Source organism: Labrus mixtus, chromosome 8 (assembly GCF_963584025.1).
Source record: "Labrus mixtus chromosome 8, fLabMix1.1, whole genome shotgun sequence".
Taxonomy (NCBI): domain Eukaryota; kingdom Metazoa; phylum Chordata; class Actinopteri; order Labriformes; family Labridae; genus Labrus; species Labrus mixtus.
Genome location: NC_083619.1, coordinates 10,055,292 through 10,078,897, shown reverse-complemented (window position 1 = coordinate 10,078,897; position 23,606 = coordinate 10,055,292). Strand labels below are relative to the sequence as shown.

Genomic DNA, 23,606 nt, shown 5'->3' with positions numbered 1-23,606 from the left:
CATGAAATCCTCGGAGGGGTTTGGTCCCACTAATCCGCTCAAACATGATGAAATGAACCTTACTCAAGGGGTTTGACTCACACACAAACACACACACAGACACAGACACAGACACAGACACAGACACACACACACACACACACACACACACACACACACACACACACACACACTCACACTCAAGCAAGCACCCACACTCACAAGGCACGTGGCATCATCCTGACCTCATTATGAAAAGGTTTCAGAGTCTTCGACCCACAGATTGACACTGTGGCTTTTGTACACCAAGCTGATGCCCATGAGGTTGTGATTGGAGCCTCTCTGGGAGAAATAGATGACAGTGTGAGACAAAAAAACAATGAATGTATCATAATGATCTAAAAAATAGCCATATTAACTAATTCTTTTTACTACAAAATTAGCCAAAAGCAAAGTATGTCTTTATTTAACCAAATGACGGTAGTTGTACAAGTGTAATACCGTATTTTGTGTAAGGTCAGTTAAAGTCAAACACTAAGATGTCAAAACATTAGCAATAAATGTAATATATCTAACCCTCACTAAGCATTTATTGGGATGTAAGTAAAGGAAGAGCACAGGTACACTTTTGCAATGCATGTGGTTCACATTCTAATGTCAGTGTCTGTGAGGTGAAAGGCTATACATAACTTCACTAGAAAAAGATACCACTCCACCAATAACCTTTCAGGTAGAGGGCACCATGTCAAACAATCCTCTTTTTGGATTATAAATAAGAATATGATGAAGTAAGCATTTAATGCAAAAGATCTCATCCTGAGCAAAATAAAGATTTATTAAATACAACTTTGTAAAAATGTATCGTATCTTTGACTCACATGTTATAGAAGAGGGGGGTTTGATAATGATTTGATAATTTAATAAATAATCAATTAATTCATCAAGAGTAGGATTGTTCTCGACTTTGTCTGACTCGCTCATTTTTTAATTCTGTTTTTTTCTCTGTTTTTGGTCTCCACCAAATCCTCAGACAAAATCTAAATTCCCTTGTTGATGACTGTTTCTTCATGTTGAGTACAATGGATGTTTTTGTTTTTTGATTTTTGGTTAGAATTCAGCTGCCTGCTGTTGGCATCACTAAGACTGAACTGAAAAATAAATGTACCAAACAACCAAAATAAGGAGCTTAAATAGGTTATAAAGCTCAGCGTCACTGCATCATCGATTATCTTTACTCTCAGAACTGCTACAGACTGCCCCCTTGTGGCCAAAAAATAAAAATAAACTCTAGGTTCAGGTTCACTTTTGCCGCAGCACTTCTGTCCTTCAACTGTCCAATAACAGTCTACTTGTAATCAAGCATTTTCACATTTGGACATTGCAACTAGCCTACTTTCAAGTAATATTCAAAAACTGTTTTTCAACAGAGAGGAGAATACCTTATCTGACCCTAAACCTTAAAGAAACTCTGAGCTCCCACCCTAATGAAGACGAAGTGTAAATCAATCTGTGGGATCGATTTGTGGAACAGTTTAAACCTGAAACTCTAACAAAGCAATACATAGATTCTATTTTTATTTTTTATTTAAAGAAACCTTTTAAATAGATACAGAGAAGAGGACAATTTAATGTGATATTCATCTGGAATTTTACAGTTCCATATTTGTATTGATTTTCTTGTTCGGTAATGTGCTTTTGATGTATTAAAATGTTTGAAATGCAGATATCAGTCAATCAAACCTGCAGTGCAGAACGTTTGTCTGACAGTGAGAGATAACATGCAAACACTGCTGACTGTGATTATGATGACAAAGTCTTACACAGTACACAACACTCACGCCCTCAATTAGATAGAGACAGTTATTTCTGCAGATGTGAGACAATAAAACGACATTAAGGATAAGTAAATGTAGTGGCTACATGGCTATTAGATTTTTTTGTCAATAATACATCTTCAATACCTCAGAATAGCCACCTATTCTCCTTTACTAATATACTGTTGGTGTGATTATTAACACCTAAGAATTCATATTCTGGGCTTATTTTTGGTGTTGCTGATAATTGGGAGTCCATAGTGGGAACAGAAAAGGTCACAGAACATTTGTACAGGTTGAAGTAGCCTCGGGGGGGGGGGGGGGGGGGGGGAAGACACGAGACACGTGAGTGGCCTCTGCAGCGATCTGCTCAGCAAGCTTGATAATTTAAAACCTGAAGTGGAGGATGCTGCTGCTTGAGTCAAATCATTTTGCAGGTTGTGCAGGGTGAGGAAATACTTTGTTAAAGTGTGGACCTTTTCAGCTGCTAGAGTGACTGCCAAACCAAGCGGGGACACATCGGAACAGACAGTTTTTACTGTGTACGACGCAAACACTTCTGACCCCAATTACTCCATCTGTGGCAGGAAGGAGCCACTTGTTGAGGAATATAACATGTGATGAAGAGGTCAGTGGTGCCTCAGGCTTCCAGCTACAGAACATTAGCATGTGTTAATAATTGTTGTAGAAAAAGCGTTGGGTGTCACGTTTCTCATCTAGAACAATAATTACAAGATGGAAGCTCATGCATGAACACAATGTATTCAGCGGGCAAACCGTCTTCTGACACACCTCTAAAGAACACAATCTCACACAGGGTGGTTCTTTACTGGGAAACTAGGTCTCCGAAGGAGGGAAAAGTCATTCATTATAATGTAGTAGTTAGATCTTCATTTGACTGGACAAGAGGAATTTCCTGAGTGCTGATATAAAGCACAACATCATAGGCTCTTAAATATCTGGCACTCCTCCTCAGGTGTTCTAAATAATAAAATGTATCTAACTGTAAACCATGTATTTCATCAAATAACATTTTAATTGAACTATGAACAGTTTGATATAAACAGACTCATAGTAGCAAGATTACAGGAAAACAGTTATAGTTGTTGCTTGGCAACAGACCAGGCGCTTTAACTACTACGGAGCAAGTTCAACATACCCAACATACCCCATCCTCTTGGTTATCTGGCTTCACGTTCCCTGACAGCTAAGATCCTGTGAAGCTGGTTATCAACTTGAAAAGTCGCCCGAGGGTTTCTAGAAGTGCGTGTACATGAAGGAGTATTCTTTCCAGCTCATGACCAATCAAAAAAAATGAACAAGTCTAACCATCAGCAGATAGTCATATTTTACAATCCCAGACAAAACTTTGAAATCAGGAAAAAATGAAACATTTGAACTTATCACCCAGACTAAAATCACCACAACTGCAACAGCAAATACAGGAAGAACAAGTGGTTGTAGAAAAAATGGTGAGTGTGAATGTGCAAATTGAGACTTATAATATCACTTCCCATCATTCGTACACAATAAAATCTGACAATATTAACACCTGGTGCTGATAAAAAATAATATAAGAATGTTACTGAAATATGCATGCATGTTTTACTTTATAAGTCATTTGGGTACAAGGTTTCAGTTCTTTAATCATTCTCTGATGAAGGTTGATGAATATCTTCACAAATATATTTCATTTTCTTCGTAGTGTTGGCCCCAGAGTTAACCCTGAAGTTAATTTCTGCTGTGTTTACTAAAGTTTACTCAGACCCCGTCGTGCTGTGCTTCTATTACCAACTCAAAGTTGTGCTGATATTCTGTACGACAGCACTCCCTCTCTTGTGATATAGGCTGTAAAAAAAAAAACAGTTTTAAGCTCATACAGAACCACAAATGTGTTTACAAGACACACGCAGCATGGCACAATGTCTTTCACTCTCCAAACTCTGTTATCTAATTTGTCTCAGTCATGTTTGATCACGTTCCTGCTCCATCTCAGCTGATGAAAAACAATTGTCTGTATTCATTTACTGCCTCCACTACTCCCTCGTCCTCTCCTCTGCCTTCCTGTGGGAGCCCGGTTGGCTGCGCTCTAGGCTGGTGAGGGATGTGAACATAGAAAAATTAGCAAACACGCCAAAGCCTGTAATTGTTAAATTGCTGCAAATGGACCCCATGTGAGCCAGGCAAATAAACTCAGAAATCAACACAGCTTACCCAGACTCAGTTTATCTAAATTCCAATAGTATGCTCAGTAATGGAAAAACACTGTAGAAATGCCATTTCAAATAGACCCCGATGTAATCCCCTGCCCACTGGGGTCCATTTAATCAATGCTACAGACATGAGCATAGAGGAGGAACAGTCTGCAAATGGAAGTAGAGTTCTGAGTCAGCTCACAGGAGATTAAAAAGTAGAGGTGGATGAATAATGGAGGAGGAGAATGGTGGGAAAATTGCCGAATGTGGCGAATCATCAATAACGCCTCCTGTGAATAATTCTGAAGAAAAAAAGACTTCTGCTGAAACTGTCTGTGCCCACTAAAATGGAATTGTTCTTAATTAGTTTTTTGCTGTGTATTGCCTCACTCTCTGGATGAGCACTCTTTATTTCAGAAGTAAGCCTGCGCTCATTTGTGCCTGAGATTAGCTGCAATCCTGAAATCTCCTGCTGAAATCCCCCCACCGTTATGCAAGCTCCTACACAATAACTGACAGCTTTCCACTGATTAGCTGTGAAGTTTTGGGAGTCAGAGGAAGTGCAGCCGTACCTGGAGCTGTGGCTGACAATGAGAGGTGTAGATTCAGAAAAAGCGCCCAAAAAACCAACACCAATTCATATTTAATCAATCAGCCGTGCAGCGAGCAACACACTGACAGCAGTTTGTGAAAAGCCCAGCAGTGACCGTGCCCCTGAGCACCAGCTAACAGCCAGCTCCCTGTCTGACCGTAATCATGTATCATTACTTCTCCAATCAATGAAGCAGAACGCCACTCCTGCACTATTTCATGTCACGATTCAGCAGAGCTGGTGAGGACTCTGAGCTCTTCATTTTGGCCTCGTTAGCAAGCAAACGGAGCTCTGACTGACAATGACAGATATTCAGACATATGCAGAATAATGTGAAAACTCCTTGGGCAAAGTCTTTTCCTGTTTTTCCCTCATCATCTATCCGTGTTGTCGCCCATTAACTTTGTCCCCCGGTGTTTGTTGACGGATCGTTTTCTGCTTTTCTCACATTAGCAGCCCGAAAGAAAAAGATTAACAACAACTTTTTGTTATTGTTCAGAGAGTGAATCTGTTAGTCTCATGGTCACATTCTTTTTCTGCTTTGCCTTGTGGTTGTGCTCATATATTCTCCGTGACATATTGAGGTGTAAGTTTGTAAATACCATGTTGTATTGAGAGGAATAGTTTGACATTTTGGGGGAAATGCTTATTTGTGTTCCTGCTGGGAGCCGGATAAGAGTATTGATACCAATTTTAGTCTTTATATTAAAGCTTGCAGCAGGTCAGCTTAGCTTAGCTTAGTTTAGTTTAGCTTAGCTTAGTGCAAAAACAAACAAAAGCTTACAGTACCTTCAAAGTTAAGTAATTAATTTATAGTGCCTGCTTTATTCTTATCTTATTATTTAGAGATATGTGTGAAAACAACAATTTAAGATGTGAGGAGAGTCCCTCCACTGGCTCCCAGTTACTGCTCACATCAAATATAAATTCTGCCCCTCACTTACTAAACAGCCACAAAAACACTCCTTCTTGCCCACTACGCTCTGCCAATTAAAGGCGTCTAAACCATATACCGTAAATATTAATAGACGGAGCCTGAGTGACGTCATCCATCTGTTACTGGAGGGGGCTCTGGAGGCTCATCGCTCATGCTGGAAATCCTGTCTCAGTCTAACTTTCAGTCTACCTAATGACAGACTGAGAGCTCGCTAAGGAGGTTTTTAAGCCTCCTGTCAAACAGTTACATCACGCCCATCTGTCAATAAGGTCAGCTATGCGCCTAACTATGGATAACACGTAGGCTATCATTCATAAAATCAAAATGGAATGAAAATTCACCCCCTGTACAATGTGTTCCCATGAGGACAATAACTAATCAGACCAATGTCGTTGTTTGTACCAGGCTGTTAACATGTTCATTTCTGCTGTAAAAACTGGCATTTTTGAATGTGGTGTGTATGTGACTGCAGATACTTCCGCAGCCAGCCTCAAGTGGACTCTCGACAAATTGCTGGATTTTGCACATCCGCATTAGCTTCGTTTTTCCAACACTGTGGGTTTCCCCTTGGTCTGATCCTGGGCCATAAGTCTCTAGCTACACTGCTCTCCTCTGCTGCCCGCTGGTGGTGGAAGGAGCTACCGAACTCCATCCGATTTGCAGAGTCCCTTTGCATCTTTAAGAAAAAGCTTAAGACCCAGCTCCTTCATGAGCATCCACGCACTTAATGATATTGATGATATTGATTTTCATAATTGTGATGGTCTGAACTCATTCTCTCGTTCACTGCTTCCCACTTGCTATATAAGGAGTGTAGGGAAGACAGTACATAGTGAGCTTATCCCAAGATGACGGACAGACTTTAGAGCCCAATTCACACGTGCACAAAACACATGCAAATTCCCACAAATTTCAGGGGTTACCTTCATGTATAAACACAAACTTCTAACCCTGACTTTATCTGGATTCATTTCGAGCCAGTTCCCATGTAAAATGTTCACAAGAAGTTGGGGGAGCCTATGCAGGGAATGCAGCAGGTAATATTCAGGAAAATTCCCCGCCATCAAGGGGAAGGGTTTAGATGACATGATTCCATATGTCAGCAAGCGACTGGTGCGATTAATGAAGCTGCTTTATTTTGGTTTCTGCTTTTCAGTTTTTTTTATCTTTTATCTTTACTGTGAACACGCGCTTGATATAGAGGCAAAAACTGCCATCATCAACTCACTGGACTCTATTGTGTGTAGTGAGTGATCCTTAAGACAGCCATGGACTTTGCCTAGTTGTCTTTTCTTTGTAGGTTTTCTTAAATTCATAAAGAAATAAAAGTGAGATGAAATCAAAGCTCTTAAAGTGCTCAGAAAAATATCAATTCACCCATCTGATATCATGACAACAGGGCAGCTTGTACCTGCTGGTGGAGATCATATATTACTACTGACAGATCCAGAACAGCAATCTCATGGTGAGAATGTTTTCTGAGTTTTATATTCAAGTTCAGTGCAATTTTTAGATTGTCATTTCAAAGAGGAATGTATGTATGATTTTAATGAGAAAACATGGAACCAGAATTCATTCATTATTCATATACGTATTGCAAAACCTGTTTACAGCTGACATAATCCATATCATGCCTTTATGTAGGATTATTTTAAGGATTATTATGCATCATGGTTTTTGGTTTCATGCTTTACATTAGCTACTAGATGGGTGCTTAACGTAGAAACTTAAACATACTGTATATGAGCCTGAGCAAAGAACTTAAAGATTCATGCAAAATGAATAGAGAAGCGGCTGCAGATATATGATCCCACGAGTAGTCTTCACATGCACACAAACTGCCTATGTGCACATACATGTTTATTACACACACACAGCGCGGTGGACTGGACAGACTCCAAAATTCACACAAGTAGTTTGCAGCAGACTGTCTGGCTTTGTGGAGATTTTCTGTCATGCCTTCTTGTCAGCTTAACACTGCTGTCCCACAGAGCCGGTTTTCATTCCCTCCACCTCAGCCGCAGCTCGTCATGTCTCCTCTCCATGCTCTGTAAAATATGTATTTTTCCCCCTGAGCCTGAGAACTGATTTCTCATCTGCGGCAGGGATGGGAAGACTCTCCAGAGCAGCAATTCTTTATTCTGCCTGTCGCGGCAACAACTGAAGCACACACAATCCCTGTACAGTCAGCAGCTCAAATCTTGGGATTTAGCTGCCAGTTCATCATGTTTGAGGGGGGCGAAAGGTTGAACTGGAACAACACCTGAAGACACAAAACAGATGAACTCTAACACTTGTCTCTATGGACTCTACTGACTTTACTGAAAAGCAGTTAGAAAGCATTTTACTTCACTCATAGAAGGCAAATATAATAGGCTTGGTACACTTTGCAATCCCCTTCAGTCAGAATTTGGCTTGTCAGGTTATTTCAAATATGAGCAGGAATGAAAATGTACTGCACTGTGTACTTAAGACATTGGGGGAATTCAAGGACTGTTATGAAGCTGCAGTGATTAGCAGATTTATAAATTGTGTCCAAAACACTCTCCCAGTCTCCCAGGAGCTTCTTAAACACACAAACAAACAAGCAAGTCATGAGGCATTTGCAACAAATAAGAACCACATGTCAGCAGAGACGCTTATTTTGCACCGTCACTTGTTATTAATAAATTACCTGTTCATTAAGTCTGCACTGCTGCTGCTGGAAGGGAAACTGCTTGGCCTTTTTTTTTGGGGGGGGGGGGGGGGGGGGGGGTCTTAGGTTGTGTATATCTGGTTAAAGAGAGCTGTCCATCACTGGTTTCAGTAGTGGAGGCTGACCCAAGCCTGCTGGGAACTGAACTGTAGTTAATTAGTGCACAAAGCCGGGGGGACAAAAGAAACTTTGGGATGGAGGTGATTTGGGGAGTTCCTTGGAAGTATGGGGGATGTGAAGGGGGAGTGAAGGGGGATAAAAAAGGGGGACTTTGGGGGGTACTTTGCATGTGTGTGTTCCTGTGTCTGGCTGCAGCAGGAGGGGGGTATAAAGCAGTGGGTGTGCGCGCACATAGAGGGATGAATTAGCAGTGTGAAGGGGAGCCTTGTCCCTGAGCTGCTACCAGCACATTCACATTCACACGCACGCACGCACACACACACACACACACACACACACACACACACACACACACACACACACACACACACACACACACTGTGTCTCCACTGGAACCCGCTAAGGGGACAAAAGACCGGGTGGGTCTGCTGGAAAGAGACCCAAAAGCAGAGACTGCAAGAGACTGAAAAAGGTCAAAGTATGACATGAACTAATGAGGGCAGACAGTCTGTCAGGACACTGATCTGAACCATCACTCTGATGTGCAGGACTGTATCGTCTTCCATAACCTCCAACGCACAAGACAAACCTGATTGTAATGTGTCGGAACCTAACAAGGTTCAAAGAGCCGTGCAGGTCATGTCTGTGAGCCAAATTGTTATTATATTTGGTAAAGACTTGATGCAAGGCGTGTTTAAGTGTGTGACCAGGCTTTTTTTTTTTTTTTAGATATTAGCCAATTCTTAAACAGAGTGGAAAAATCTAATGAAGTTAATTTTATATAGGTCTTTAAAAAAGTTCCCCTTCAATTAATAATCAACCAAAGACTACATGAAGTTTTTTTTTTTTTAAATAGATATTTTTGACAAATCACATCATTTTCAAGCAACAAGTTAGAAAGTAATAAATCAAGGCACACAATTTATTTGGTGGTTATATTCAATGTTTTTAAAACACAACGTAAAATAATGGTACAGGCTATAAGAAAAACATATAGGAAGGCAATGTATATTCATATTCAACCATTTTAATCGCCAAATATGCTCACATACCAATCGGAGGTCAAATTAAATACAGATACATTTGGCTGAATTTTAAACATTATAAGTGAGCTGCTGTAGAACTGTAGTTGGCTCATATTGCAAAGCTGAGCCTCATGATGTGGCTCACTACCAGGAGCTGAATCCCCATTTATAAAACCCAGTTCATGTTCCAGTAAGGCCTTTATTTATTTGTCTGTGCTGAGATTTGGTGGCGTGAATGCAGGCCTCGCTCTAAATGTAGACTTTCATCTGATAGATCAGAACATTCTTAAATAGGCTATTGGTGATTTTCAAACACACAAGAAGCCTTCTAGTTGTTGCATTTGCTCCATGTGTGTGTCCAATCACAGGTGGTAACTTTGCAGGATCAGTGTCCATGGCCGCTCACGCTCAGTAACCCGCGGGAGGCGCTGTCTGTCCATTGTTATCAAAGCTCCTATTGACGTTTTCCTCCACAGTCCGTTTGATGCCAGAATTGATCCGCATTGAGCGGAGCGTCCATCCCGGTGATACCTGCTACCAGCACGGACACACACTGCGGGCTGGTGGCCACTTCTGTGTGCTGACCAACCAACCAACCAACCAACCATCCTCCTCCTCCTCCTCCTCCTCCCCCTCAATCTCCGAGCCCCCCCTCGACCTGCGTCAAGCTTATTGAAGACAAACGGAGAAAACCCGGAAGTTTGGGACTTTTCACTCCAAAATAAAATGTAGGCTATGAAACGTCTTACTTGGAATGAAATGATAGTGGATTACACAGAGATCTCATCACCAGTAGCAGTGACGTCAGAACTATGTAGATTGTGAGGTAAAAGGAAAAAAAGGTGCCATGGCCCATGACATCACTGATGAGGGTGAGGTCAGCTGCTCTTCTCAGTTAGGTATGACTCACCTTTTTCAACATCAATGTGGCTACAAGGTAATCACAAAGGATATGCAACATTTGTGTGGTTGTTGGTATTGTGAAAATGTCTTGTGGATGTGAAATAGTGGCAAGGTTAAAAAAATGTTTGATTCTGAATCAAAACAACCCGACTAAGTTGAAAATGATCAGTTTGTTAGTTGATATCTATGAATAGATTTTAGACTGAACTTATTGTTATATACAAGAATACCATAATCCATTTGACTGTGAATCACAGAACATATCGAGTACCAGACAATAAATGTAAAAAATAAATATCTGCAGTAATAAGTTCGGTCGACCTTTAAAAAAATATTTTAAATGATTGGGCTCTACATGCAGATGATTTAAAGTTTTTTGATCCCTTTTAACAAAATGTATTTATGTTAGAAGACGAAGATATACAAAAAAGAAGAACAGATTTATTAAAGTAGACTTTTCACAGTTTAAAAAGTCAGTGTTTACCAATATATATTTCAAATAATTAAATGGATCCGACTAAACATTAACCAAATATAAAAAAAAAAGATTAAAATAAAAATAGTCTTTAATGCAGTCATTGAATTAACAATAAATAGAAAAAAGAGGAGACAAGTTAAGATAAAATAGGCCTTCTGTTGTCACTGTATTCATACAATGACATCTTTTTGGTCAAACTATAACAGTAGCGTATATAATGTCGAACATTTGATTTTTAGGCCTATTAACCTAAAATCAAAGAAGACTATTATATCACAGCACATTGACACCATATTGGTGATAAGTCCCAATGTGTGCTGTTTTCCCTCAAACAAATACTCTGAAGTTGTAAATGTTTCGTAGCAGCTATTATTTTGAAACTCTTGGCCGGAAGCCTTACATTTTATTGTTTCGTTCTTGGCGCTGCCTGAGCCCCCAGCCCCCCTCTGTGTCTGGGTCCCACTGTTGCCATTCCGACGCACATCCCTCACATACGAGCAACAGCTCTGCGGAGTTACCCGAAGAGGACTTCACGGACCCTCAGAGACCACTTCACGACCGGGTTTCCCTCCTCAGCTCGGGGCGAGCAGCAGCACAGAGATGCGCTCCTGGACAGAGGTTCTGTTTGGGTAAAGTGAGATTTAAAAAAAAAAGAAAAAAAGAAAGAAAATGAGACAGAGCAGCACCGCATTCACCCTGAGTCTGGAGGAATAACCCGGGAAGCGCTCGGTTCTGGTGGAGGATTGTGGGGTGGTGGGGGGGAATGGGGCGGTGAGAGTCTTCATCCGTTGCCGAAGACATGAGCATGATTGGAGGGGGAACAAAAAGCTCGACTGTGGCGCTCCGTGTGTGAGTGTCCATCCATCTGGAGGGTCCAGTCAGCACACCTTTCTTCATGTTGCAAAAGCCTATTTTATGACAATGGATTACTTGCTGTGGGTGTGCAGCCTCGTTGTGCCCGTGGTGCTGGCTGTAGAAGGTAGGTCGTGTTTTGTATTTGTGTCTACTTTTGTGTCCCGTGGATGAACAATGGGTGCTGCTTGGATGCATCAGAATTTGGCAGTAAAAACCCCTTTGTCTCCATGAAAAAAAAAATTACCTTAAACACAAAGAAAAATCTGAAATGCAGAAAAGCACAGATTGTGTTTTTTCTTCTACCAATTTCACTCACACGGGGGCCAGTTTATGTCGGAGACCAGTCATTCTATAGCCTGAATTACCTCTGCAAACCACACTCCATTCATGTTTTGGTTAATTAAAGCTGTTAATATGAAGCGGCCCGCTCTGTTAAATGGGCAATTCCGCTGAGTGTCAATTTGCTGTGTGATTGTTGCTCATGTACACATGTATCAGCACGCCTCGTTCCCCCTGTGTTTAGTGTGATTATTGTTTATGTGTGCGCGCTGACATCCAAGTGTTTCCTATGCGCATGAAGGACTGCCCTGTTGCTATTGTCCCCTGTTGATGTCACACCCACAAGCTGAGTGAGGAAGCCCACCTTGCCCCACCTTTCCGAGGTTGGATTCACACCCTGGAGACATTCCAGAGGTTTGTCCCTTCAGTGTCACCGTAGAGCAGGAACGCACACTGTTCATATGATGAACGGCAAAAAGGTCCGGTGGGTTCAGTAGTGTGTGTGTGTGTGTGTGTGTGTGTGTGTGTGTGTGTGTACGTTTAAACAGAGACCCCGAGGTGGATCAATCGCGGCCCCTGGAGTGCCACGGGGACACACATGCGAAACATATTAGTCGACAAGTGTGAATTAAAGGTCAATGGCTTAACAAGTAAGCTGCAGCCCCTGAAGCTCTCTCCATCACCAGGGGAGTGGTGCTCAAGGGAGAAGAAGCCCCCCCACCACCACCACCACCACCACCACCACGGCTCCTACCCACCCTCGCCCTGGTGACGACTCCTTTTTCTCAGAGCTGTAGCTACAATTCTCCTCCCTCCCTCCCGGTCCAATCTGCCTCTCCTGGACCGTGGCCAGCCTGATCCCTCATCAATTCTGGTGTCAGCGAGTAAATCAATGCGGCGGCAGCAGCCCTCCGAGTCCCAGTGGGCTCTGACGCCGTGACGATCAGCCCCCGTTCCCCCCCCCAAAACCAGACAACTAAGTGTTACTCAAAGCTCAGGGGTTAACTAATGTTTGTCCTCTGAGGATCAACATGAAGGGCAGATGATTGCATGGGCTTTTTAAAACTCTTCCTGCTTACTCAGTGCATTTGTACACATGGCTTGAATCTGGATTTAGTTTTTTTTTTTTTTTTCAAATTGGCAAGTGTGCGCGCATGGTTTTTGAAAGCTGCACCGCAACTTGGAGTGTATTTACAAAAGCTGATACACTAATGACTTATCTCCAATTCACACCAGCAGACTGCAGTAAAAGCCTCGGCACTTGTGACACTTTAATGTTGTATTACTCTCATTTACAGTCGGCGTTTACTGTACTCTTATTTTAAAACGCTCGTAAGCGAGATGGACGACCACTCAGGAAGCGTTTTATAAAATCATCTACAGCGTGTTTATGCGTGTCATGCAGGGAAATGCTTCAAGATTACTGATGGTTTTCACAAGTCACTGCTTTCTTCGCATCAGGATATCAACGCAAATCATTGTTTGTTGACCTGTGAAAGCAGATGCAAGCAGCCCTGAAGAGAGATTGAATTAGGTCAGCTTGACTTGTTCAAAAAGAGCTCATCAAGCGTCCAACTGAGCATCACTGTCGACTGTTATCACTGTGCTTCTATAGAGGGAAGCATGCTCCAAAATACAAATGAACCTCTGCTTGGGATGAGCTCACAAGTCACTTTTTTACATGCTCGAACACCAGGGGTTTTTTTGCACCTATTTATAGTCGTGCATTTGATCGTCCTCTGATCGCTGATGATGATGATGTTTGGCTGTTAATATTTCATATGTTTGCTTGTTGGCAGCGAGTGTCAGCGTCGTGCAAGGCGAGGCCTCCCTTTCATGCTGCACCCTCTCTCTTACAAAGTGAATAAAACATTAGCATGTGTGGGCTCCCAGAGCGCACTGAGAATGCACAGTTGTGTGGCATTTTGGCTCCAGTGGGCAATCAAAAAAAAAAAAAAAAAACACTAAATGCCACGGGTGGTGATGCTCTAAAGTTCCCACTGCAGCATTGTTTTCTTACCCCGGGGGGAAGAACGACTGTACGGCGCTGCTGTAGTTTTATGGGAGAGGAGGGGGCAGATTTTCTGGATTTGAGTTATAGCAGCCAGCCGATCTCAGAGGCATTGTAAATTTGACAGTATAGGGGGGAGAACTATGGAACAAATGGGATCTTTTTCAATCTTAAGATTTAGTGAGATGGTGATAACACACTTCAGGTAAAGAGAGTTGTTGTTGGAGGAACATTTTACAGGCTGGAATTTGAGTGTTCTTGGGCAAAGCACAAGACGGGACTCAGATGTTCAGCTTGAGGATATTTACTGTCGGCCCCTTCTGCTGCCTTCTGTAAGAAAACTGTCCCCTCTCACTCTCATGTAAGGTCAAATATCATGCGAGGACTGAATCTACTATAAGTGACTACAGTAGTTTGTTTGTAGGAATGCAGCCTAGTATTGGTTGAACATTGTTATCAGCCCCGTTGTCAGATATTCGCCCAACGACCAATGTGCCATTCAACATTCAGTAGCTGTTCTGTCTATAGCGTTGCCTCAGTTGAATATTGGCAAGCTAGTGTAGCTAACTGCTGATTTAGAGAACATGTTTTTTTTAATTGGGCAGAAGTAATCTCCTGTTGGCCCGAAATCTGTTTTCATTATCAAATGTGGAATACAAAGTGGCAGTGTGGAGAAGAGATAGCAACATTTAGTTTGTAAGATGTGTTCCAGTGACATCACAAGAGGAGGGACTACTAACGACAATTTGAATACATCCAATCGCATTGCTCATTTGAACAACAGACAGAAAGAATAACACAGAGGTGATGAAAAATATAGCACAAATATAGCAGCATATGTTTAACACTTTTAGAAACAAGAGTTTGTAAAGTACTCTGACAAAAAAAAAAGCAAAAACAAGATCACCAGAAGGCAACGCAACAAGTGGAACCCAGAAAACATCGTGAAACACAGCAAGACAAGAGGACCAAAGATGCAAAAACAAAGTTGAGATAAGACGGATGAAGGATGAGGACACAAAAACAGACAAATTACAACAAATTCAAACTTAAAAAAATATGATGTAATCTAGCTGGAGGGAGTCATGTGTTTCTAAGGTGTGATTCAAAAGACGCAACAGACTCCTGGAGCCGTGTGCGCTCTGGCAGGTTGTTTCAAAGTTGAGTTGCCTTAAAGGGAAAATCACAGTCCTCCTTTCGATTTAAACCTCGATTTTAAATAGAGAGGGAAGGTGGAGGATATACACAGGCTGCACATTGAACCATACGGTGACATGTGAAGTACCACACCTTTTTTTCACCTTTTACTAATTCTGATAGCTGGACTTCAGTATTGACACAAAGTTCCCCTCAAAGATAGAGTGTAAAAAACTATAAATCATAGTGGGGGAGCAGCACTGATTGCTCACATTTAGTTAGCTTTGACTAACATGATACTTCCTGCTAGCACTGAAAATCCATTTTATGATATCGTGACAAGATTTTTCAGCTGAAACCTGTAGATTTTCAGGGACAATTTCTTTTTCCAATTGTTGCTTTGACTGATGTCCTCATAGATACCTCAATTTGTAATTGGGTCGTTATCAGATGTAGATACAGAAACCAGTTTAGGTACTTTTATGCGTACCCTTTAAAACAGTCGTATTCTTTAAAAAAAAATGACTTCTCTTTCTCTATCGCAAAGTCAAAGGTCAGGTTTTGGATACAAATAGTACCTGTAGAGCTGCTAGAGCTCAGCAGGGTGAAATCCCGCTGTTTTGGACCCAGATTGCAGATGCACCATGCTTGGTGCGCCGCTGTGTGAGGTGAAGCCTGTTCTAAAAGAGTATCAGCTCAGACCTGTGGTTAGCTCAGGATGAGCGGTTCTGTCTCTGTGTTGCCTCCAGGCACCAGGAGAGAGAAGAGGGAATTGGGTGACGCAGCGGTTCAGACACCCAGGGGACGAGCCGGATCAGCGGCATGAAGTCCGGGAGTGATCAGTCAGCTGTGGGCCTCACAGGGCTGAGGGTAGCCAGGCAAAGACAACAGACGCTGATTTCCCTGATTAGTTCCTCCTCTCCGTCTCAAGTCGTGCTAATCAGTAAAACAACCTTGTTCGCAGTCGTGGATTTAAGCTCGACAAGTGAAGTTATTAACTGCTGCCGCTCGCGTCCTCACACTCACGCGTACATAGGACCAGGAGTGCTTTTAAATGAATAGCAGGATTTATTTTTGTATTTAAAGCTCAGATTTACATTTGCTTTCTGCATAAATGTTACTCATTAAACAATATGCAGAGGTTAATGCAGTCCCTGTTGTAAAAAGATTGACAAACGTTTATTTAATGCAGCACTTATAATCTGTTTATTCAAACCTTTACAGAAAACACTTTTATCTGCCAATCAAAGTCTGCTTATTAATCACATGACTTCTTAATGCTGAGGTCCCCACACTCACTGCAAAGACATTTCAAATCACTGTCAGTTTAAAATGACTAATCAGAGCTTCATATGTGAAGACGTCGTTGTTAACTCAGTCTAAAATAAAATGTCCCCCCGTTTAAAGAAAGGACATTTTCAGAACACTGGATCAGCTTGAAAACAGAACATCCTCTCATAAATAATATATAACATTATTATTTTTATTTGCATATCTTTCATGATGCCACATGACTTCTGGATGTTTTCAGCCTTGATTATTTCTTCGAGGTTGAAACAGTAAGTGATGATAAAATCCATTTATGAATTCTTAACATTTATGAGCCATGCTTTATGTTACTTCTGGAAAACCTTAAAACTTGGGTAAATGCATTATTTGCCTCATTGTGAAGCATTAGAAGAGAACATCAAAACCACTTTGTGTCTGTCAGGCTAAATAAGAATCTACAACCATCATCAGCTTAGCTTAGCAACTAAAACCTTGATACAGGAGTAACATGCAAGCCCAGCTCTGCAGAGTGGTCTCTATCTGGGCCTGTGGTCTGTGCTAGGGCCCGACCGATATGGACAATTTGGTGGCCAATATCGATATTGGGGAGAAAAGAAATCTGATACTGATATATCGGCCAATCTATCTTTCTTAGATCTATGAAATCTATAGAGCTACATAGATATAAATACACATTTATTGTGTTGATCCCTCAAATGCAGTTATCATCAACACTTGTGGAAAATATATTTAATGAAGACAAGATGGTCACTCAACTGGAAAGAAACTGTCCACGTACGTGCATCACCGCTTAACACTCTGGAGAGTGATAAAGCTTTTTGTAATCCATATAGTACACTCTGCTGGTGAAAGACAACTGATAGTTTAATGAAATGCTATTTGACTGGTGAATAAATCTACTAACTTCAGTGCATATGTGGATAAAATAGCCGATACCTATAGTCACTGGATACGCTGATATCGGTTTAATTAATAATTCATTTAAATAATAAATAATCAATAAACAACTCAAAATTGATAAACAAATGCAAAATATCCAATAAATCACGAAATCAACCATTTGGCTTCAACACCTTCAACACACCGATGTTATCGGCTGACCGAATAATCGGTCGGGCTCTAGTCTGTGGTTCAACGTGGCTGCTCATAATAACACACAGGGTTGTGTCGTTCGTTCATACTTTTATACAAATTAATGAAATAAATAAAAGTATGATGACCTGTGCCGTATCAAAGTGCTGGGCAGGTTTTTGTTAGTAGGCCAGCTGTAAACGTCCTGTCTTTGTGCTGAGGGTAAGCGTACTAGTTCTACCCTTAACTTTAGTGTATAGACGTTAGGAGGCCTGGTATCAATTTCTTTATTGTACTCTTACAATAAATCACATTAGCATATATCCTGTAAATGCCAAACTGCTCCTTTGAGCTTGTGTTCTCATGTTATTAAGTGCTGCAGAATTTTCTATAGACTCGTCAATTGTGACATTATTGTGACGGAGAACAAAAGCATCTGAGAAGGTTTCATAAATAGTTGATCACTTTACATCAAACACAAGTTGTCAGCTCTTGTCAGCTTGTTTTCATTTACACACAAAGTGAAGCTCATTTGCATAGAAACAAAGAAACCATGAAGTTTTACTACTAACTTTCAGCCTCACCACTGACTGCAGAGTAAACGTTGTCCTATGGAGCACTAAAATGAGGAGAGATCACACTCACTGTGGAGCATAGTTTACCATTACAGATTACATCTCTCCTGTTGAATTCAGAGGTGGATTAGATGAGCTGGCCCAAAGAACCTTAGTTTGTTCCAGCTCCTTAAATTTAGTCTGATTTTTTTTTTTTATATCTTCAACTTTACTCTCAGAAGTTTTGATGCTTTTTCACATTTTAGGCATTACATAGTAAAAATAAATGGAACAATATTGAAGCTAAGTGGCATATCAATCAACATTTAAGTAATCATTAGTTTTAACCTCGGTTTGATTTACTTGCTTTTATCTCTCATCATCTAAAAAGAAGAAAAGTCATTTTGGTTTCTCTGAAGCACTGAGTGTACACACACACACACACACACACACACACACACACACACACACACACACACACACACATCTCTAGCTCAGCAGCTACAGATGGACCAGCAATCTTCTCACTCAATCACACAACTCTTATTATTGACACCCAGCAAGCCAAGGACACGCCGTGCTTTAACTGTCTTTAAAGCAGAACATAAACCTACAGCATTCTTATCACACAACAGAACAAAGCCGTGTTTCTTGGAAGGAGTGCTGCTGTTGTTCCACACAGAAACATGCTATTTGTTTACCCTCTCACACCCTCCTTGGGCGTCTTTATCAACGACTTGCGAGCAAATGGTGCACAGCAGGCGTTGTGTCATTGAGTCTCCGTGAGGAAAGTGTAATTGTTGCTGTAATTATGTGCTAACAACAACAGCACAATGGGAGCCGACGCGGCCGCAGCTGCATGTTGAGAACCCAGAGACGGGTCGCTTCTTGTGAAGGGTGCAAAATAAAACTCCCCGGACCACCTCTCAGGTGACGACTGATTGACAGCCTCAGAACAATGCTCATTGATCCTGCTGTTTTATTCCACTTCCTCTCCTCTGATTTCTTCCCAGCTCTCACCTCCCCGCGAAGTCATAAACAGCCAGGGGAAGGAAAAAAAAAAAACGCATCACCCTTTCACTCAGATTTGAGTAATCTGAGTTGAGAGGCGTCACACGCGGGTGTTCTGGGTGAAAACTTCTCTTACAAATATGATTTATTAAATCTCCCTGTGCTTGTTTGACCTCTCTGAACTGCTGCTTCTTAATGGAATACTTCCCACTGAAGGCATCTTGGGGAAGGCTTTGTTCTGAGCTTCACAAATGAATATTGAAAAGGAGTGCATTTGCAAAAAAAAAAAACACACACAGAGAGAAGGAATTAATTAGGCAGAGTCAGAGATATGCGCTGATTGTCAGTGCTTTCAAAAACTTGAGTGCATGTGGGTGCAGGTTTTGAAAGAGGGAGAGGAAGTTTTACCTGCTCCTCTTGTGACACAGAGGGTACTTGTGTGTGTGTGTGTGTGTGTGTGTGTGTGTGTGTGCGTGTGTGTGTGTGTGTGTGTGTGTGTGTGTGTGTGCTTCCTAATGCAACAGTTTCTCCTCCTCACACCTTTTAATTCAGCTTTGTCAACCTTCCTCCCACTCTTTTTATTTTGCAGAAACCCTTATGGACAGTCGGTGGGCAACTACAGAGCTGGCATGGACCACGTTCCCAGAGAGTGGGGTGAGTAAGTGTGTGTGTGTTTGTCTTTTTTTTTTTTTTTTTTTTGCGTTCCCTTGTTTTTTCTCCCTTTAACAACATTTGTTCCATTTGCTTGTTAATAGAGCCCAGTCTGCCTTGAACAGCACACCTCCCACTGTTTTATATCGTTGTTTTTGCTGTGTATGTTTGCTTTCTTGGATACTTAAAAAAACAAATGAGGAACACACAATGAGTGGAAGAAATCAAGGTTTTTCAGTTTTTAGCAAATGTTAAAAGCTTGACGACACATAAAGCCGTTAAACAAATGCGCAAACGAGCACATACTCAAAGTAAATCCCCACAGTGCATAAGGACTTTTAGGTAGACTCTACCCTGCGTGTCTCCACAGGATAGGGAGCCGGATAATTGAAAGCATGTGTCTGTATCTTCTATATTATAGGCCCAAGAGCGCATTACAGGCAGAAATTAAGGTTTTCAGTTGATCCCCCCCTGTAGGAATGGTGAGAAAATAAAACAACACGAATTTGACCCTGGGGCTAACAGCCTGACAGACCTCCCCCACGCCCGGCCAGTGTAATTTGTCTTCGCTACGTGAGCGCAAAGTGAGTCAATGGAAATGGTGGGTTTCCATGGAAACGATCTTCGGCAGCCCTCCTCTTTCCCTTTTTTCCTATGAGGGTCGGCTCTGAATGTCCTAGCATCCATGAAGTCATATGTCAGGACCAGGCGAGGCAGCCCCTCTCCTCGCAGCCTGACAGGCCCATACGTTCGGGGGCCGGCAATTATCATATTTGTCAGGTAGTGCATCAACGTGTTGCTGGTGATTTATGACGCCTAATGCAGACTCTTGGGCTCATCGTTTGGGAATAAATTGCACAGGAGATCGCAGACGTGAGATGAGTTATGCATTATTTTCTTCCAGCTGAAATAATCAATTTCTGGGAAGCTCATTTGTTATGGAAACGAAGTATTCACTCCAAGAGGGAATTAGGAAAAAATCAAAAAAGATTGACTTCTCACAAGGTTATTTCCTAATGGACTAAATTTATTGACCAATGAAGCCATTTATCATATCCTGTTAGGTTAGCTGCATCATACAAAGAGCGGTGTTAACCACATTTACAGCTTTATTCTCCGTCCTCTTCTTCATGTGTGTGACATGTTAGCCTTTCAATGAGTCTTTCAACGCTACAGGCTGTACAAAAAAAAAAACACTTGGATGCAAATATGTGCTCTGAGGTTATATGTGTAGGCATGGGAAAAAAATATAATGTCTTTCCAACGTAACCTGAAGTGCTCAGGAGGGCAGCCACACTAACAGCACTGCATTTAGATGGGCTTTTTAATAAATAACTCCCTGTTTGCATTAAAGATATGAGGGGAAATATACAGTTTTATGCCCTCATCCCTGTCAGCACAGATAACAAATTTATGTGTTCTAGAAACCAAATCTCCTCTTGAGGTGATTTCAATTGCTTTACAGGGATGTGTGTGTCTGCAGTTTGTGTAGGAGCAACTGTATGTGCACCAACCCATTTGTGATCTTATAGCTGCAAAACATCCCTCTATCCCATAACCTCAAGCACGTGATCAGCATCAGAGCGGATTGTCAAATAGGTATAATGCGTGAAATCTGCTTTAATGGGAAAATGTTTCCTATTAATAGTCTGAAATGATTGGAATTTTCTGAATGATTCATGTAATTAGAAGCATTTTAGCAGCAAATGATTCCTCACAGGCCACATGTACACAGTAAACACAGTGGGGACATGTGCTGCATTTTGATTTTCGGTTTTATCACTCCACTTGTTTGCTGTTTGGAATGCCCTCTATGCTTGAATGGCTTGTATCAAGATGCAGCGCGTTTAACATGACTCAATATTAATTAACCACATATTTGATAAGTGGGCTTCTGCTGTAGCTCAGTGGCTCAGAAACACTACTGCTGTCGCATCAGTGAAACACATTAGATAATCCATTTAATTTAGCCTCATTTTAATCTACTCTACAACTATCGTCTCCATCAGCAATGATGAAGAGTAGAGGTCTCCCTACACCACTTTTTCTGTCCCAATACCGACCCAGATTTGATACCTAGATTTGTGTATTGGCTAGTATCAAGTATTGTCTGACACAAGGGGTGATCAAATAATACAGCGTATTGGTAGAAAACTGATTGCTCAAAAATGTCCAGCCCAGACTAACCAGCGTTCTCTGCTAGCACTCTGTTCACACTGATATTGTCTGGAGTTGTCACATATCAATCAATCTTTAATAGAATCTTGCCAATTCATTACAAATGTTATCTCGAGACACTTTACAAAAAGCAGGTAAAAGACCTTACTCATCGTTATATTACATAGACCCAACGTTAATCCATCATGAGCACAGCACTTACCGACATTTAGCAAAGTTACAGTGGCAAGACAAAGCGTCCTTTTAAGAGGCGGAAATCTTGGGCAAAACCAGGCTCATGCCGAAACTCTGCATGTCGATTTTCCTTAGTTCTGGTGTTTTTGTATTTTTTTTGGGGGGTGGAGGGGGTTGGATCAGTGCATTAGCTGGAATACTATCAAATACAACCTCCAAGGCAGTGCCAGAGGCTGTATTATCTTTACTGGTATGACATATGTATTAATGGGTATTGGTATTAGAAATGGTACTCGTATTGTTATTGGTATTACTATTGGTTTTGGTTTTGGTTTTGGTATCAGTACTGGTATTAATATATGTATCTGTATTGGTATGAGTGTTGGTTTTGTATCTCTATTGGTGTCCGTGTTGGTACTGGTATCAGTATTGATATATGTGTTGTTGGGACAAGTTTAATGAAGATTGCTAAAAGCTTTTCCAGGTATCCTGCTGTCCTCTTTTCCTGTGTCATAGTGTCTTTCTGTTGTCTTCACAGTGGGAGGAAGTGAGCGGCTACGATGACTCAATGAGCCCGATCAGGACCTACCAAGTGTGCAACGTCCGACAGCCCAACCAGAACAACTGGCTCAGGACGGACTTTATCCCCCGCAAGGGCGTTTTGCGAGTCTATGTGGAGCTCAAGTTCTCAGTCCGTGACTGTGCCAGCATCCCCAACATCCCTGGCTCCTGCAAAGAGACTTTTAATCTGTTTTACTACGAATCCGAGGGGGACGTAGCAACAGACACCAACCCACTGTGGAGGGAGAACCCCTATGTGAAGGTGGACACCATCGCCCCAGATGAGAGTTTCTCTTTGCTGGAGGCGGGAAGGATCAACACCAAAGTACGCAGCTTTGGACCGCTTTCCAAGGCAGGCTTCTACCTGGCGTTCCAGGACCTGGGCGCCTGCATGTCTCTCATCTCTGTCAGGGTTTTCTTTAAAAAGTGCTCCACGACTATCGCCAACTTTGCCGTCTTTCCCGAGACCGCTACAGGGGCAGAAGCCACCTCCTTAGTGATTGCCCCTGGCGCCTGTGTGACTAACGCCATGGAGGTTTCCGTGCCTCTGAAGCTCTACTGCAACGGGGACGGCGAGTGGATGGTTCCTGTAGGCTCGTGCACCTGCGTCGCAGGCTTTGAACCTTCTGCAGACGACACGCAGTGCCAGGGTATGTGTGGTTAACAGACGTTTCGACTTTTATTTAACCAAATCTCCTTTATATGCTCAGTGCAAGTCACCTCAGTGTGTGCCCTCTTCTCTGCATTTATTGTGTGGCTCCTGAAAAGGGGGGTGAAGGAGGGTGGAGGAGAGTATGAATTAATGAGGTGTTGCAGAGAGGAGCAGCATACAAATATTGCGAGAGCAGGATGGGAGGGAGAGAAAGAGAGAGAGAGAGCGGTAGCTAGAAAGGCAGAAAATCAAGTGGCTGAGAGAAAAAATGCAGATAATAGAAAGGAAAGGGGTTCCAGAGGAGAAGATTTTAACAGAGAAAGAAAGATAGTGTGAGGAAAGAGGTGTGAATCGCCAGAGATGGGATGTGAACAGCAGCCAGAAGGAGAAGAATGAAAAGGAAGGGGGGGGAGGGGCTGCCGGAAGTCAAAGACAGACAAGCAA

General features: G+C 41.8%; 1 protein-coding gene across 2 annotated transcripts in view; it reads left to right on the top strand.

Annotated features, from left to right (window-relative positions):
- Positions 1-11,510: 11,510 nt before the first annotated feature.
- ephb3a (eph receptor B3a) overlaps positions 11,511-23,606 on the top strand; it is a 32,395-nt gene continuing 20,299 nt past the window's right edge. For both annotated transcript variants that reach the window (XM_061044168.1, XM_061044169.1), the window contains exons 1-3: positions 11,511-11,717; positions 19,536-19,600; positions 22,488-23,160. In XM_061044168.1, the coding sequence (XP_060900151.1) occupies positions 11,654-11,717; positions 19,536-19,600; positions 22,488-23,160 (802 nt within the window). In that variant the 5' untranslated portion in view covers positions 11,511-11,653. The remainder of the gene's footprint in view (positions 11,718-19,535; positions 19,601-22,487; positions 23,161-23,606) is intronic.